The sequence below is a fragment of the Aulonocara stuartgranti genome, assembly GCF_965226115.1.
Source record: "Aulonocara stuartgranti genome assembly, chromosome: 20".
Taxonomy (NCBI): domain Eukaryota; kingdom Metazoa; phylum Chordata; class Actinopteri; order Cichliformes; family Cichlidae; genus Aulonocara; species Aulonocara stuartgranti.
The window spans coordinates 30,799,154-30,817,393 of NC_138956.1; the positions used below are offsets into that span (position 1 = coordinate 30,799,154).

Below are 18,240 nucleotides of genomic sequence, written 5' to 3' on the forward strand. Positions count from 1 at the left end.
ACATGCACACCCACTGATAATTAAATGTCCTTTAGAACAAGGGTCAAACACAAGGCCTGGGGGCCAGAATTGGCCCAGCAAAGACTCCAGTCCAGCTGACTGGATAACTTTAGAGGAAAAACTCTTAGTTGCTATGTTTTAGTTTTACTACTGTTTTCTACCATTTATACTACACTACAGTAATAAAGTAACATAAACATTCTCCTTTATTTTTTAAATAAAGTCCTGCTGACAGTTCTTTCATTTACTACAGCAGCATTTCTTTATCATTCCTTTATTTATTCTTATTAAACGTCTTTACACTGACAGAAAGTGGAGTTTCACCGCTCTGTATGTGGGGGGTAAAAAAACTGATATATACGTGAGCTGTATGTGGCCCTTGATGTAAAATGAGTTTGACATCCCTGCCTTAAGAAACTGCACCTCAGCTACATGCTTTGGTAGCCACCAACAAGCGTCTGGAATAATTCTGACTGGATATTTCACCACTCTTCGTGGCACAATTGATAGAGCTCATTTAAATTGGTTGGTTTCCTGGCACAGGCCTGGCTTTTAAGCATAGTTCACAAATAATAATAATAATGGATTTCATTTATATAGCGCTTTTCGGGGCCCTCAAAGCACTGTACAATTCCACTATTCATTCCACTATTACCCAAATAGAACCCACACAGGAACAGGGAAAACATGCAAAATGCACACAGAAAGGCCCCAGGGAACCAGTGGGTTCAAACCCAGGATCTTCCTATTATGAAGTGACAGTGCTAACCACTATGCTGCCTAATTACTTCATTCTGTTTCCATAAAATGCATTTCTATTCTTGGTGTGTCGAGGCCAGGTTTATTCCACAGGAGACAAAATGGATGGAAACTGAAGTGTTTCTAGATCTATAGGCACATTGTTTCATAAAGAAATAACACTGGTATGTTTAATTACAAAACCATCTGCGTGTGAAGTTTTTTGTGCTTTTTCACTTTGATCTGACTCACAAATGTGGGAAAAAACAATTTGGAAATATTCTTGGAGCATGACTTATTTTATGTAAAAGATGAATCACCCATTAAGTGAGAAAAATATTAACAAGAAGTAATAACTTCTGTTGTTGTAAGTTTTATCTTCTTATTGGACAGATGGTTTTAGATTTAAAAAAATAAAATAAAATTAGGATCTGGTCAAAGTATTTACTGTGAACTTCTACATTACGTTTTCTAAATGCTCGCTGTGTGTTGAAATATTTTGGGATGTATGTTGTTTTTATCTGGCCATTTATTTTTAGCTTTACCTCAGTTTACTTAGCAACTGTAAATAAAGTATTTTTAATGTCTTGACTGATTGGGGGGGATTGATTGTCCCAGTGCGTCATCTTGTGGTGTAAATTGGTATTACATGAAAGTGCAGCACGGTTCTACTTCTACTTCAGTTGATAATGTTTTTTTTTGTTTTGTTTTTTTTCCAAATTAAAACAAATGTTACTCTATTGTGTTGCGTCCCTTGTTTCTTCACATTTTGTCGATATCTCCGTTAATTTCGGAAGACTTTAAATGATTTTACGGTCACGGGGAATTAGGCCCTACGTGCCTTTTTAAGAGAGTAAATCAGGAGTTCGGAATATTAAAAGTTATTATGTAATCGGTTTACTGGTGTGGCTCGAGATTGAGCTGCACGTCACCCACGAACTAAAGTGAGTTTGACACCATGGCCTAGTCCAAATAGTTTCCCGGTAACGGAAAGAAAAGCACTTGAAGTCCTCTGATTATTTAATGAGCTGCTCCTATAGGCAGACTACGCTCCACACAATGAAAATTTGCGTGCGTACCGTGGCCCACAGCCTCCATTGTCCTTACAGGAGCCGATTGACCTTCCACTGAAGCGCTCCCTGCGAGGGGTTTCCACGGCGCATGTTTGTGCGTAACGCATCATGTGATGTAATACGGTTACCCATCGATTTAATTGCAAGTACAGCGGCATGCTCGAGTAAGTCGGTATTTGCATATGGATTAGGGTGTGCGTGTTTTTTCCCTGGGAAGCGCGGAGCTGTCCCAAACTGATGGATGCTGTCGCTGCTGCCGCGTGAACCGGTGATGCTGCTGCGCTCGAGCCGCTGAGCTTTCTCTCTCTCTCTCTCTCTTGTTCGCTTGCTCGCTCTCTTTCCCTTTCACACACACTCTCTCTCCATCCTCTCCCTCCTCGCTCCTCTCCTCCACACGCACAAAACGCTCTGTCATGGCGTCTTCCAACCATGTTACCCCTACCAACTGTAGCTGGTGGCCCATCTCAGCCATGGATGAAGACGGCAAAATCACAGACGGGGAGGAGTGCGAAGAACCGGCGGCAGAGCCCAAACCCTTCAACAAAGACAGGCTCGTTTTGTACCACTGGACGCAATCTTTCACCTCCCAGAAGGTAAAAAAAAAAAAGAGCAGAGCTTGAAAATGGAGGTGGCTCCACGTCTCTTTGCATGACACGATGCTACAGCTTGGAGCTGCCTCTGTTTGTCTGCTGTGACCAAAGCGTGTTTGCATCAGTGCATGTTTGTCCTGCACATATACCTCCGGAATATGAATATCATCCTGCAGCTGGGCAGAGCTCCCGTTTGAGACGTCAACGCTGCAGCACGGGGGTCTCATTTCTTCGACAGAGAGTAGTGTGTTTGATCAATGTTCTATCATTAGTCACCGCATAGATCACCTTTCACATCTTATCTGCTTCCATCCTCGATTGACACGTTGGGGCTATTATCTGCCCATAATGCTGGTGAACGTGGTTAGGCTACTATGGGCTTTGACACATGACATCCTAAATAATTGATCAAAATGCTGTGCAAAACAAACTCCAAAGGCCATCTCCCACCTTCTGCAGCTGAATCACACCATATGTTCTTATTTTCATGCCTTCCTTCAGTCTACCTGTGATTTATTAACATGCATGCTCCCACGAAATGAGCATGTGTTTATAAAAATTTTGCATTGCCACACAAATAACTCTGAAAACATAAATGATTATCATATAGAGAATTCAGTACCATGAAGCTCCAACAATTAAACATGAAACCCGTTTGCATTTAAAAAGCATAGACTGTATGTAAAAGATGAACTCAGTCGTCATGGTATGTTTTGTCCTCATTTTGAAAGCCACGCTTCACTGTTGCTTAGGCTGGTCGTGCACCTCTCGATTTTTGTAACTCTGTGCAGGTAGCGCAGCTGATGTGGCTCGGTTGAAGACGTGAGTGTATCATTATGTCAGGTTTTACCATATTTCAATGACATATCAGTGCAAAAAGCTCAGATATTCCCAGATTATACAAAAATCCTGCACCATTTTTAAAAAGATAAAACTTTCTTGAGAAAACTTCATTTTGACTTCCACTCCTTTGCTAGCACTGAGAACACTGCAGTGAGTATGAAGCACAGCAGCAGTATAACTGTGAAACAGTTGTAGAGATGTCACCGATGACTTGTGACACAACCAATCAACTTCACAGGTCCAATGCAAAGAAACTGTTATCATTTAATTAGTGCTAAACAACAGGCTAATAATATACTGGAATTTCACACACCAGAATTGAACCATAGACTTTCTGAACAGCAGGTAAGATGCAGTATTTGTCAAATAGTGCAGCTGTGATGCACCAATAGCATAAACATGGTGGAGAGGTTCAGTTCTGTGACTCCAGTTAGCAGACAATGATTGGCGACAGCTCCTTTTGTCGTGCACACCGCCAACTCTCGTATCATGAAGCTTAGACCAAAACAGTTTCATTATCCAGGCTGAAAACATGTTTATTTGTGTATTATAGTTAGGCATTTTAACACGGGAGTCTATGGGGACTGACTCAATTTTAAAACCAGCCTCATATGGACATTAGAAGAACTGTGCTAATTAGACAATAATAGTGGTTTGGCCCACTAAGGAGGAGAATGGTACCAGTGCTACAGCTGTAAAACCATAATATTCACCTTTAGGTTCAAACTCTCTATGTGCTGGAAGAGGTTCAACCAATTCAATTCAATTCAATTCAATTCAATTCAATTCAATCTTTATTGGCAGACTTCATGTCCATAAAAACAAGACAAAAAAACCCCAAAAAAACAACACACACACACAACACTCCCCCCCCCCCCCCCCCCAACACAAGGTATAAACCATTAAATATATATATATATATGTATATAAATAAGTATCTAAAACATTTGTAAAAATATAAAACCATAATATACATAAAACACAATTACTTAAAATAAATCAATAAATACACAAACACTTTAACCAGTGCTTTCTGAGACTGGATGAGTAACGGGAACCACTCAGTGTCGGATCTGTGAGTGCTAAAATTATACTGTTACTCGAACCATCCAGTCGTTCTCTAAAATTGAACATTAGCTTCCTTAAAAGTGCTTTAAAAGTCCAAACACCCACAGCTACAAACATCTGGCTGGCACTACCACTTCTAGGTATCCTGCAAAGGATTCTCATCGCATCATTATATGCAACATGCAGCTTCTGCATGCTACATTGTTTGTAGGATGACCACAAGGGGGCAGTATATAGCGGTGTGCAATACGCTTTAAACAAAGCCACTTTAACTGGAAGTGAACAAAAGCTGAATTTGCGTGCAATAGTATTTGCCTGCACATAGAGCTTACACCGTTGTCTGTATATGTCATGATCATCATTCATTTGCTCAGTAATAATGTCAATGTCAACTGGATATGCTCTGAAGTACAGTCATTGCACTCAAAGGTGAATGCACAGCAGGGTGCACTGCCTATATAACCAAAACACAGAAGCTATTTGCAAAGCGTTGTTTATTTTATGGAAAGGGTGCTTAAAGTTACTTTTCTCACTAGATAAAGCCGTAGTATAACAGATTGTGGTAATTAGACATTTTTAAAAGACTTTGAGATGTTGAGTGACAGGTGGTGCCTAACTGCCACTCAAAGCAGCCATGTAATGCTTAACTGCTACAATTTACAGCAATTAATCTGATGTCACGAAGGGCAATTAGCTGTAGTCGTAAACTGCAATCTGTACCAGGCTGCAAATATGTTTATTTAAAGTGTATTTTAACATGGAAGTGGAGCTGACCTCAGGAGGCCACCAAAGCAAGACGCCGTGAGAGTTATTCAAGCTTGGACTTGGACACCAGATGATTTTGAATGATGTGGAAACTTTTGTGTTTCATTACTCATTATTGCACATCTGTCACACAAATGTGCAAGAAAACCCCTTAAGAACTTCCAGAGCTTTAGAGTTTTTATGATACTTGAAGTTTAATTTTGGATAACAAACAACTTCTTTCACATGTAAACAAACCGGAGGTGACAGCATGCAAACGCTGTAGACAAGGTGAAGGTCATGACATAATCACTTGTAATTGCATTTCTGTGTTAACACGATGAGGATATTGTTCAGTGTGAGATTTAATATGAGGACGCAGAGAAGGAAAATGCTAAAAGAACAAGCGGAGCTTTCCCTTTCCACTATCATGCTGCTTTATAGGCCACATTTATTAGATCCAGTAGTTTGAGATTTGACCCACATAAGTCATTAAACATTTGGACTTTGCTGCTCACCTTGTCACACCTGTAAATTGATGTACACGAAAAGGTAAATTGCTAAACTGCCCCTTTAAAAGTGGATTCAGCTATGCAATGGCAACTGGCATTTCATCCTTTGTCCTCATCAGCCACCATCTGTGCCTAATGTGTGCACATGGATTACATGACTATGACTAGTATCTTTGTACAGTCAGTGAGTTTTATAGATGAGTTGATGCGCATAAAAGTAAAACTGCAACTATTTTCTTTTAAATTTTTAAATTATTCATTGGGAAAAATGAGCATTCTGATGACAACCCCTTACTGTCTGATAAACAGTGATGGCCATTTTCACTACAAGATTAATTTATTGTGAGAAATGCTTCAGTCTCTTAGGATTCTTTAAAAATTCAAGTCTCAAGATGCGATTCAACACATAGATCTACCTTTCTGTCATCATTGCATATTACTGAGGACGAAGTCAGAAATGTTGTTTAGAAACACTGTAGCACATCAGCTTTGAGTTCATGCTCAGTCTCAGGTTTGTACGTTAGTTATAAAGCTCAGGATCTCTGGCTCATGGCCACTCGAGTCTGAGCTGCTGATTGAGCTGATTGTCACTCAGCAGAGGGTAAACACCAAGCTCACTGTCATGATTATCGCCTCAGTCCTGGAGCTGGAGGAGCTGGAGTGACTCCTCGATCATGTGTGATTGTGCTGTCAGTGAACTCGCTGCCTCTTTCACAAGTAACACATGGGTTTCAGCTAAGATGCTGAAAGAAATTCGAGCAACAAACTTGCTAATGTTTACATGTACGATGTTGTATTATTGTTATGTGAGCTGAAGCATCGGATGATGGGAAGGGCCTTTATGAGATTAAGAGGCCGTGCACCTGGTTATCTGCTCCACTAGAAATTTACTGAAAATGTTACACATTAATATAACACAATTGGTCAAAATCAGTTTGTTGCACCTTTGAAAGATGTGTTATATTTAGTCAATCTTTTGTGACTTGCCAAATATGTTTTTCCACTGTATGAAAAGACAGAAATGAATCCTTTCGTAAACACACTGGCAGTGCGAGACAGGCAGCTTTTGATAAAGGAGTCACATTTTCAGCTGATCAACATTTCTCTGTGCCGACTCCATTGTCGTCAATGTGCAGGGGATTATTTACAAGCTTGTGTATACCTCAGCAAGTTTATGAGGAAGGAGACAATGTACCGTCGAACTTCTCTTGCACCACACTTTAACTTTATTGTCTTGCTTTAATACAGCTTCATATCTAGCATCACTGTAACTTTGATCCTGTGGCCCTGCACTATAATTATTTACCTCACACCAGGGATGAATTTTGAGCACAACAAATATGGTAATGATAGATACAGAAAAGGCGCAGTGACACAGAGGCCAGATGCACAGATCGATACAGCTCTGGCAACCTCAGAGTCTGCAGGGTAGAAATTTACACCTTTAGTGATGAGGCTTTAACAAACTGCTGTTTTCTTTCAGTGTGGGGGGCAGTATATCATGACAGCAGTGAGTATCTGGACACTTTCTTTGAAACCTTTAACAGACACAATGCCATATTTTGCTGTGCTCTCTATTCAAGTGTAACTGTTGCAATGAGGACGTGAACACTGTCAAAGCTTATTTGATTGTCTGTTTACTACCATCAAACAGATAATCAGACAAAGGGAAACTGAAGCTATATGTACACATGATGTAAAGGAGGATAATACAGGTGGGCAACAAGAAACAGCTAAATCTGATCAAGACAAATGACACAAAGGAAGTCAAACTAAATACAAGACATAAGAGACTAACAACTAAACAGGGAATCACTAACAGAGATGACAACTTAAGAATCAAGTCAACACTCTTCTATTCTATTCAACTCAGCTTTATTCATACAGCGCCAAATCACAACAAAAGTTGTCTCGAGGTGCTTTATATTGTGAAGTAAAAACCCTACATAATACAGAGAAAGCAACAACAATCAGACAACGGCCTATGAGCTAGCACTTGGTGACATTGGGAAGGAAGAGCTTCTTTTTAAAAGCAAGAAACCTGCAGTACGACCAGGCTCAGGAACTGGGTGAGTGCTGAGGGAGAGGACAAAAGAGTTTAATAATGACTAATAACTAAATGCAAAGTGGTGAATAAACACACAGACTGAAAAGAGGTGAGTGAAGAAAACACAGAGTGCATCATGGGAAGCCCCCAGCATCCCAGGCCTATTGCAGTGTAACTAAGGGAAGGTTCAGGGTCACCTGATCCAGCCTCGGCTCTAAGATTTGTTAAAAAGGAAAGTCTAATTATATTTGGACTGTACTGATTTATTAGAAACTCTTTTATTTATTTATTTTTAGATAGATTAAAAGTTTAAGATAGTTTGCTTTCTTTGCATTTTAACCCTTTAATTCATGAATTATGGCAACCTCAATCAGGATTTTTTTCTTAAGTATTTTTATTCATCTTCACGCATGAAAAACGATTTTTCTTTTTTTTCAAACATGTACTTTTCAAAGACTTTTCAAAACGTATGTTGTCCAACAACACTATGCGTGAAAGTGATATAGGGAATCATATAATTTAGTTGTGCTTTTGACATAATGATAAAAAGCAGATTCTAATTTTGATTCTGATATAAACACCAAACATAAACTCGTGTTAAGGCTGTAATCAGACGTAAGGCTCAGTGAAACTTGCATGGAAGTTTAAGTCCAGACCAGTCGTTGTATACTTACATTACTCAGAGGTTTGTCTTGTGTTGGAGAGTACCTACCCCTGAAGTAGGAGCTAAAAGAAACACCAAACCACATACAGTACGATACAAGGAATGTAAATAGTTCCTGCAAAAATAACACTAAAGATTTAAAAACAAACACAACAAAGCAAGTGCCACCTGGTTATAATGTGTTAAACGAAAGAAGCTTTTCTTAAAACTTTTTAACTCACCCACACACACACACACACACACACACACACACACACACACACACACACACACACACACAGAGCTGGTCGAATTGGAGCTATTTAGTTTCTAAAATCTCATCCTCAAGGGTTGCGATAGGATTAACGCAATGAGACAAAATATAAAAATATATAAAGGGAAATAAATTATTTTCTGGGACCTTTCTTTACCTGTTCCCAGTAAAATCCTCTGTTCTGGGACCAGGCCATATCATTTATTAAAATTCGAACTGCTGCCATTTTGAGAACGTCAAACTTGGCTTACTTGGCCCTACTATGATTAAAATGGGTGCAGCTTTGCTTTATACATTTGATCAAGTTTGGTGCATTTCAGAATGATCAAGAGCAGGTTTAGTAAAATAAATGTCAGAGTATCATTTCTGTAAGGCTGATTCCCCGCCCCCAATTTCAAGTTTGATTAGATGGATTATATCTCTTTATTACTCAGTCTGTCCTGATGGGGACAGACGTCTCTCAACAGAGCCATAGAACCTCATGTTTGTTCAGTTTGGCTCGTTAGTTGTGGAGGTTTTACTGACAGAAGAAAAATAGGACTTAAGAACTTGAGGGAGGGATTGACTGAAACAATAGTAAGACCCGGAATTTGATTAAATGTAGTCCACTATGTTCAGCCAGACAGCTGCTGTTGTGTCTCCTGAATTAATGGGTACCAGACTGCTTAATTTGTCTACTTTGTTTGTATAAGAGGAGTTTTTCACACTACAAAATACAGAAACCTAAAAATCTGTGACTTACCAACCAGTGACTTATCTATTTAAATACTGAGATTTTAAGGAAGATATGCTATGGCTAAATGGACCTGCAAAGGCTCACCAAGAAATCATATGCAGTCATAGTGTAAAGGTGCACATAAAATAATTAGCCTGTCTCTGGCAGTTTTTACATGGTTATCGCTACATTCAAGAACCCAAAAAACTTCAGACACACACATTTAGTGAAACTGAACAAAAGCTAAAACTGTGTAAAAATGCTATTTCTATGTTTTAGCTAATGTTTTTCACTCACCTGGTTCCTGACTCTGACTTTTCTGAGGTTGGCATTAATCTCAGTTGGGAATGGGCACTCGGACAGCTGTGGACACTGTGGAAAAGTAGTCCCTGTTACTTTATTCACACTTTATGGAATTTAGGTGGTGCAATTTTAAACCTCAGTGTTAGCTGCTGTGATGTCAGCTGTAAGAGAGGGTGAAGTGCTACGCTGTCAACTAAAGCTAGCAAGCTTTGTTAGCAGGTTTCATCAATAAACTGTACAGGTGTGGTGCACAGACACAAAGGTAATAGTAACTGACAGGCTAATAAAATACCAGAAAGTGAGTTTTGAAGACTGAAAGTGAGCTTGCAGTGCCTCTCAAGCAACATTAAGCAGCGTTGAAGGCATAAACATTGTTTTAGAGGGTGTAAAATAGTGTCAAATTTTAACATAGGATTCTATGGGCCCCAGGTGCCATCAGAAGAGCAGTTTCGCATTAATCACTGCGTCATTTCATGCTGCATTCCTCTAGCAAAATATTATATCTGGCGCTAAGATGATACATGAAATTATAAGAGAAGGTGGTGGAAACGCTAATAACTAAGATCTGATTAGTGCCACAACTAGACTTTTTAAATAGTACATCGTATGTTTAAAGAAAAGTGTACTTAGATGTATTACGTAGCATCATGTCTTTGCAGTACTAACTGCTTTTCATCCCTAATAACAGCAAGCTGCAGATGAAGTTCACTTATTGTATAGTGTAAGAGGAGTGAATTTTATGCTTCCCAAGCAGCTGAACTACTTGGCATCATTGCTAAGAAGTGACTAATAATATTATGTAACTCTCGATGCAACGGTGACTGTGTTATTGTGGGTATCATCCAGGGACAGCTCAGCAGTATAACACAGGGACCTGAAATATTTGGCGGTTTTATATAGAAGTCCCTGATTTAGTGTTTCTTTTCCACGCTGATGGAGATATAAAAGGCTTAGTTTTTTTCTTTTTTTTGACATTTCAGTTGCATGCATCGATTTGTTCCTGGTGTCCAAAACCACTGGTCCTGCTGTAATTACTATGCTTATTTTACTACATTCTTTAGGTTTATTTCATTACACCATGTCTGGCCGTGTTCAGCAAAATTCCCATTTTGTCGTTCCGCCAAATGTAGCACTTTATGCCTCAAGTGTCATCTTCTTTCATTAATCTTATTCCCAGTAATAGCTCTCCATGGACCTTGGCTTATCCTTCATGCTGTTAGTAATGTATCCTGATTGTCCTGGATTTTTTTCTCAAACTCTAGCACCCTGTGTATCTCATTAGCTTGGCAGACCACACAAACAACCAGCTCTCTCTACAGTACAGCAATTTGCAATGTAATGAACTGAGCGGAAGCTTTTAGTGAGTTTAATTTTACATTTGTTTTTTTTGTTGTGCAGTTTTTTTGTTGTGCAGTTTTTTTTTCTTAAACCAAAAATGGATGAAATGTCCTCTTATTTTGTCTTCATAGTCTAGTAACAAATTGCAAATGTTCACCCACTGAATATATTTCCAGACATACATGTTGTGATTAAATAAAAAAACAGGGGATGTGTTTGGACTAATCACGTCCTTTGTAATTTCAGGTACGGCTCGTCATTAATGAGAAGGGTCTTGTCTGTGAGGAGAGGGATGTGAGCTTGCCACTGCAGGAGCACAAGGAGCCCTGGTTCATGAGGCTGAACCTGGGCGAGGAGGTGCCCGTCTTCCTCCATGGAGACACCATCATTAGTGACTACAACCAGATTATAGATTACATGGAGAAAACCTTTGTGGGAGGTAGGACAATGCTGTCTTTCTTTTCTCTTGTTTAAAGATGGCAGAGTCATTTCCACTTGCATATTTTCATTATTTTCATTCATGCTCCATTAGAGAAGCGTTGCATAATTCATAGTTCAAAATAATCCCTATTTATCATGTATTATTAATCTGGTGCTTGCTGTGGCCGTTCAGTTCTCCTGCTTACTGTCTGAAAAACACTGTTTTAGCTCCTTTTGCTCTCACTTTAAAACTTTCTTTTTATTGGCTTCCCTTCATAAACAAAAACAAAAGATTTTGGCAGTAGGTTGATTGGGCTTCTGTAGTCACTGCTAAAGCTTGAAGAAACATCCCCTCTCTCTGACGTCACACAGAGCTATGGGTAGAAAAAATGCTTTTTCTCTCAGTGATAATCACTTACAAAGACCTTGTTATTTAAAACTGGCCATATGAGCATCCACCATGATAACAGTAACTATATAATAGAGGAATAAGGAAGCTGCATAGGTCCCACTTAACTTACAAGCATCCTTTCTATAGCAGGAAAAATCATCTTTACGCTGCACTGCAAAAAAACCCCCAAGTTCTTTTCATTTCCATATCTTCCTCATGGATCATTAATGGGTCTAGATGCTATTTGTCTGGACGTAGCTTTAGCCTCTCTATTTTATCTTGACATATTTATGTAGCCATCAAGTGCATGTTTGAGGCCCTTTTACAGAGATCTACTTTTTAAAGAGTCCACCAGAGAGAGAGTTGTTAACCAGTAAAATTCGTTATGTTTACTAGCTAATTGTACCAAGTTAGACTATAAAAATTGGTACTGTAGTATTCAAAGCCGGCTCATTGCATGTGTGCTGCACTCCTCGTTTTTGCATTAGTCCACCTATACCAGACTAATTCATCTCAACCGCCGCCTCGTGCTCTGCCAAAGGTTTGTGATCTGTAATCACCAATAAAGATGAGGATGAGTAGTTGTAATTCTGATGTAAGCCACCTCTGTGAGTTACCAGCTGTACAGGTTAAGTGGGTGTAAAAACTGAAGGCAGCAAAAATTCCAGCAGAAGTTTAACCTAGCAGACGGAGATTGATTACACATGTGGCATCTCAATCAGTGCTGCCACACCACTAACTGCAGTACTAAGATGAATCTGGTATAAAAATTTGACCCAGTTTAGAGCTTTTACGAAACTATTCATAGAGGCCAAAACTGCTTTTTGTATCAAGCTATAAACATATTTTAAAATGCTGTAAAGTCAGGCCTTTTAACATGAGAGTCTATTACGAAGAATTTGCATTTGGGGTCAACTTAAGGTGGACATTTTAGAAACTTTAACTTTTGGCACTTGTATGTTGGCTTCATTTTTCACTCCTAGAGGCTGTTTGTTTGTTATAAACACAACCCAACCGGTCGCGGCAGATGGTTGATACTCCCTGAAGTCTTCAGCTGGAGGTTTGTTCCTGCTAAAAGGGAGTTTTTCCTCCCTACTGTCACCGCCTGCTTGCTCATAGGGGGGTTGTCTGATTGTTGTTGTTTTTTTTCTGAATTATTGTAGGGTCTTTAACGTACAATAGAAAGCACCTTGGGGCAATTGATGTTGTGATTTAAGAAAATGTAATAAAATTCACTTGAAATTAAAGTATATCGGCCCTATAAGGGGGCGGGATATGCAACACAGGGGATTCTTCTTCTTCATCTCTCTCTTATATCTCTGACTAGAGCTATAGAAAATTTGAGGCCTCATTCGCCCAGTTTGTGAAGCTGGAGTGACAAAGACTGTTGGAAGCCATTGGAGGCCATCTGTTTTCTTTGTGCAGACTGTGTCAGTGCATACTATAATGTGAAACTGTAACTCATTGCATCAACGTCTTTGCACCAATGTCACTGAGACGATCCTTGCTGATTAGATTAGACAAAATTGGAGTGACCCCTTGGGGAACATTTGTGGCACTCACAAACGAGACACAGATATAAACACAAGAGACATAATTTAATGATTGAAACAAAAAGTCCATCAAAGCTATATTTAGAGAAGCGGCATCTGTAGCTGTGAAGTTGTGATGGGTATGGAGGAACGTACGCTGTGAGGTAATGACTGAGATTCAGACTCTTGAGCTTGAAAAGGAGGCAACTGGATTTCTTTACATGTTTGAAGACATTTTGAAGACATCTAAAAAGTTTCTTCAGTTCTAAAACAAGTGGCCGAGAGTCCCAGGTAATAAACCCTTAAAAGGTGTCCTGACCCTCTTGGATAAGAGGTTAAATGTGTCCAAAAACCTAGAGAAGGACAGTTGCCTTCTTTTTAGGCTCTCAAGACTGCCATGGCCTGGATAACTGAGAGCCTACACAGACATTCGGGCTTGGCAAACATGCAGCTCAAAGAATAAGCAAATGTTAAGAAGCATACACTGAATCCTGTTATCTGTGTTGTGCTGTAGTATCTGTAGGTGGCACGTTCTATAGGATTATCAGCTGAGAGATTATGTAACAAACTGGGAGCCTCAGATCAGAAAATGCCTGGGGACATAGGTCTGTAACTGAAAAACTTCATGGCTTTCCTGCTTAGTTAGTGCTCACATGTCTAGAGCAGCGCCTAGAGCTTTGAATTCAACAGCAGAAGATCTGGTTCACTGCTTGCTCAGTAATAAAAGGCTAGAGTGCATAAGCTGACCCCAGGGTCTGATGATCTCATTCAGCTAACTTCATTTTAGTCTTTTGATAGTGTGCTAATAACTTGTTTTGGAGCAAGTTAGTCATAGAGATATAAAATCATTCATCAGTCTCCAGTTATACTCTAATAATTTAGTTAAGCTGTTATTGTTGCATTTTTTGGTTTTGTTTATTTTGTCTACTGAATGTCAAACAAGTCTGATGCATGTTTTATCCAGAAGCTTTCATCCAGGAGTCAATTTGAGGGGATGAGTTACAGGCATGCTTTTTCTCTGCCTTTAAATCCCTAATGAAACCTGGCAACGTGGGCTGCAGCTGGTCTGCAAAGTGCAGATTTCTCAGAAACGGGAGGCATATGCAGTGTGGAGCAGTGGCAACAGTTTTACAGTGTTGTTGAGGCACAGCAGGGCAAAAGCTGTTTGCAAAAAGATGTCAATCATCGCCCGAGTTGTTCTTATATATTTGTCATGCTCATTGTGAACATGTATGAACTCAGTCGGGAAGTTGCTTGACAGTTTGCTGCTAATTTAATCTTTCCATCACCAGTGCTGCAGCAGACTTCCTGCAGAGAACCACTGCAGGACATGCCCAGGTCAGCATGCAGGTCCAGAGACTGATTACTCAGCTCTCTGGAGCTCAGCCACGTGCAGCTCCACCCTCCTTCAGCTTCTCCTCATCGTCAAGCACCCATCTGATTATCTCTGTCTTGTCAGCGATGCCTTCCCTGCATGTGGCTGGCTGTGACCCTGCAGAAAGATAAAAGCTCCCTCTGTTCTGCACTTTCAGTACCGAATCTCAGCAGCAGGTCATTATGCTGAACACCATCGCTCCCAGCCAGGCGCTGCGCTGTCAGACACGAGAATTAGGGCAGCAAAATGTAAAAGCGGGATCTCTCTGAGGTAGTAAAAGTTGTTGGAAGTGTTTTTATGTGTGTTAAGGTGCAAACAGACTGTAGAGTTCATCTTATTATTTTTTCAAACCCACGTTGTGCAGCATAGTTAGAATAAACTGGACTTACAGCCTGAAAATGTGATGAAAGTATTTTGTTTTAATAAAGCTTATGTTTGCAGGCCATTTTAGATGTTTACAGTAGCTATAAGGATAGACAATATAAAACATTTTAATATGATAGCAGGCAGAAAAAATCCACTCTTAAATTCTGGTAACAAAATATTTGGCACATGTTGATAATCAGTCTTTAACAGGAAACAAAATCAACATGCCTCACGTGCTTCCCTGTCGCTGTGTGAGGAGGACCTGCCTGAGCTAAAGTCACTAAAAGAGAAAACTCTCCAAACAACTCGACTCCTCTTTGGGTCACAAGTTATTTTGGAGTCTCTGGGCTCTTTTTTTAATCCTCCAGGTTGGTGTTTTTTTTTGCCATCATTAACTTAGTGTTTTAAAAACAGGTGTAAAAGAGAAAAACTACATACTCACGGGATATAATCATGAGTCTATTCCAGATTACCTTCATTTATGTTTATTCTGTGAACATAATTTATAAAACGGAGTTAATGTTTTATTCATTTTGACCTGACAGTAGCGACCGAGAGAATATAGTTACCAGGAACTGGAACCAAGGTCTTTTTGCAAGCAGAGTCCTGTATGCCTTTAAAAAGTATGTAGGCTTAAAGCATCTCCAAGTTGTCTTGGATGGAGAAGGTACCTCCATCTTTTATATTTTCTTAGCAACAAAGCCTTAATAAGCTGTTGGATGAAAACTTGATGAGAGTGAAATCCATCTTTTCTGCAACTGTCTGCAAGAAAGTCTATAATAATTCACGATCATAATAATAATAATAATAATAATAATAATAATGCAGCTTTTTTCTTGTAACGGCAGGTAAGCAGAACAGATTGAGTCAGTAGGCGGATGATGTAACAAAGTTATGGAGTCTAATTACAGTGTTAATGTTTAATTTGTGTTTTTGTTGATCTGGAACGGGAATTTAATCTCATGTGGTTATACCAGGGGTGGGCAACTCCAGGGTTCGAGGGCCGGTGTCCTGCAGGTTTTAGATGTCACCCCGGGTCTACACACCTGAATCAAATGATTAGTCCATTACCAGGCGCCTGGAGAACTTCAAGACATTTGAGGAGGTAATTTAGCCATTTAAATCAGCGGTGTTTGACCAAGGACACATCTAAAACCTGCAGGACACCGTCACTTGAGGCCCGGGGTTGCCTACCTTTGGGTTATACCATAGTCTAGTGTTTTCACTCAACATAAATTGTTGTTGATCTTGTTGTTCCCTTCACCTGAAGGATGAACTGGTTAGATTTTGGTAATCAAGGTCACTGTGACCTCACCTCCAGCCCTAACATCTGTATCATTTCTGAAAGCTCAGTATGTCAGGAACACTTTCAGGGATTTTCTTTACATTTGGCACAAACATGTACTTGGGGGTGACGGGTGGTTTATTATAGTCCTCCACCTGTTACCAGGTTACCATGTTGTGTGTCTGACAGCTGAATCTGGCACAACTGTGTTATTCTGGGTTTGTGTGGTTGCTTAGAGACCTTGGGGGTTTTGGACAGATTAAGAAAAAGTCCACAGAATAATGCTCTGCAGCATGTAATTATGATTCACTACATTTTGCCCAGTTTGTATTCCTGTAAAAATGTTTTCTCTTTTTCATGCTCTTGTCTTACTCACACAGACACAGTGGCTCAGCTGATCCCTGACGCAGACTCGCCTCTCTACGATCGTGTGCAGCAGTACCGTCAGCTACTGGATGGTCTGCCCATGGATGCGTACACACATGGCTGCATCCTTCATCCAGAGCTCACGACTGACTCTATGATCCCAAAGTACGCCACAGCAGAAATACGTAGTAAGTGAAGCCAGCTCACTGCACTGCGGAGGCACGAATGCTCGTATTTTAGCATCTTTGGGAATTACAAAACAGCTTGTGTTACTTAGAGAATGGTTTTTGGGTTGTTTATTTTGCAAACATAGTGTAAGGTCAATAGAAGAAATAAAGGATCCCTTTTAATCAAATGCATTTTTATTGTATTTTGAGATGTCTATAAACATTCCTATAGCTCTTGACAGTTAGATTGCCTCCCTGCTTTGTGAGTGCAGATTTGATTTTCTTGTGAATAACAAATTTATTCAGTGTTAGAAAAGTTCAGGTTCCTCCAATATTTAAGATGTAAGAAATAAGAAGCATTGTTTCAAATTTTCAAGTAAGTTTTTTATTTTTTGTTTTCACATCAGTTTTGATTCAGTTAATTTTAACAGATTAAGTAAATACCTTTACAACAGCAGTCCCCAACCCCCCGACTCACGGACCGGTACTGGTCCGTGAGTCATTTGGTACTGGGCCGCGAGAGTTGAGGCTCAGGTGTGAAATGTGTGGTTTTCAGGGTTTTTATTGGTTTTCAGCGTTATTTTGTTATCGTTTTGATCGTTAACTCGGTTTTCCTGAGTTTTTTCATGTGTGTTATGAATAAATCTTTTTTTTTTCGGTACCGGTACTAGTTTTATTTTGTTGTATTTATCTGCAACACCTTAAAGGCCGGTCCGTGAAAATATTGTCGGGCATAAACCGGTCCGTGGCGCAAAAACGGTTGGGGACCGCTGCTTTACAAGACAGTTGATAGCTAGATCAGCTGTTTTCATCTGTGTTACGTCAGCTGACCTTCTGCTGCTTCTGTAGCCGCTTATTTAAAGGACAAACATACATCACAAAGACTGACCTGCGTTTAATTCAGAACTATAGAAGAGGTAAATCTCAAGCTACATCCTGAAAGTTCACAAAGAGATTTAAAATAAACGAACAAAAACAAACAGGAAAGAAGTGCAGATTTAATGAAATGTGCAAAAATAAATGGAAATACAGGATGTTGTTTGAGGTAAAAAACAACTCTATAACCGGAAAGTCAAAACCATCTTTATCTTCATTATGCTCTGACCTCTCTGAGGCAAGCTTTTGTGTAATGTCTTGAAGTAATCGTCAGAAACAGTTCTTCAGGCTTCCCGAAGGAGATTCAAGTTCTTCTTAGGAGCGTCCTTTTCTTCCAATATCTGTCAAGATGATCCCATTACTTCAGTAACTTTAATCTGAAAAGAAAACATTTATCAAATTTGACTAAAGGACAGACGCAGCTCTCTGTCCATTCAGGTCAGTTATGTGAAAAAGCCAAAATAGCTTTAACCGACCAAACCTTTGTTCCCCAAAAAAGGTACAATATGAAGACTGTCTGATCTCCTCACGAAAAACTGAGCAAGACTTCAGGGTCTTTCCAGAAACAGGATGA

General features: G+C 39.6%; 1 protein-coding gene across 3 annotated transcripts in view; it reads left to right on the top strand.

Annotated features, from left to right (window-relative positions):
* Positions 1 to 1,865: 1,865 nt before the first annotated feature.
* The window catches only part of gdap1l1 (ganglioside induced differentiation associated protein 1-like 1), a 28,276-nt gene continuing 11,901 nt past the window's right edge, over positions 1,866 to 18,240 (top strand). Inside the window, exons 1-4 of one of the 3 annotated variants that reach the window (XM_082519268.1) lie at positions 1,866 to 1,975; positions 2,263 to 2,404; positions 11,135 to 11,327; positions 16,638 to 16,811. In XM_082519268.1, the coding sequence (XP_082375394.1) occupies positions 1,968 to 1,975; positions 2,263 to 2,404; positions 11,135 to 11,327; positions 16,638 to 16,811 (517 nt within the window). In that variant the 5' untranslated portion in view covers positions 1,866 to 1,967. Of the gene's footprint in view, positions 2,405 to 9,103; positions 9,109 to 11,134; positions 11,328 to 16,637; positions 16,812 to 18,240 lie in introns of those variants that run through there. The other 2 variants (XM_082519267.1, XM_082519269.1) reach the window with 2 other exon arrangements.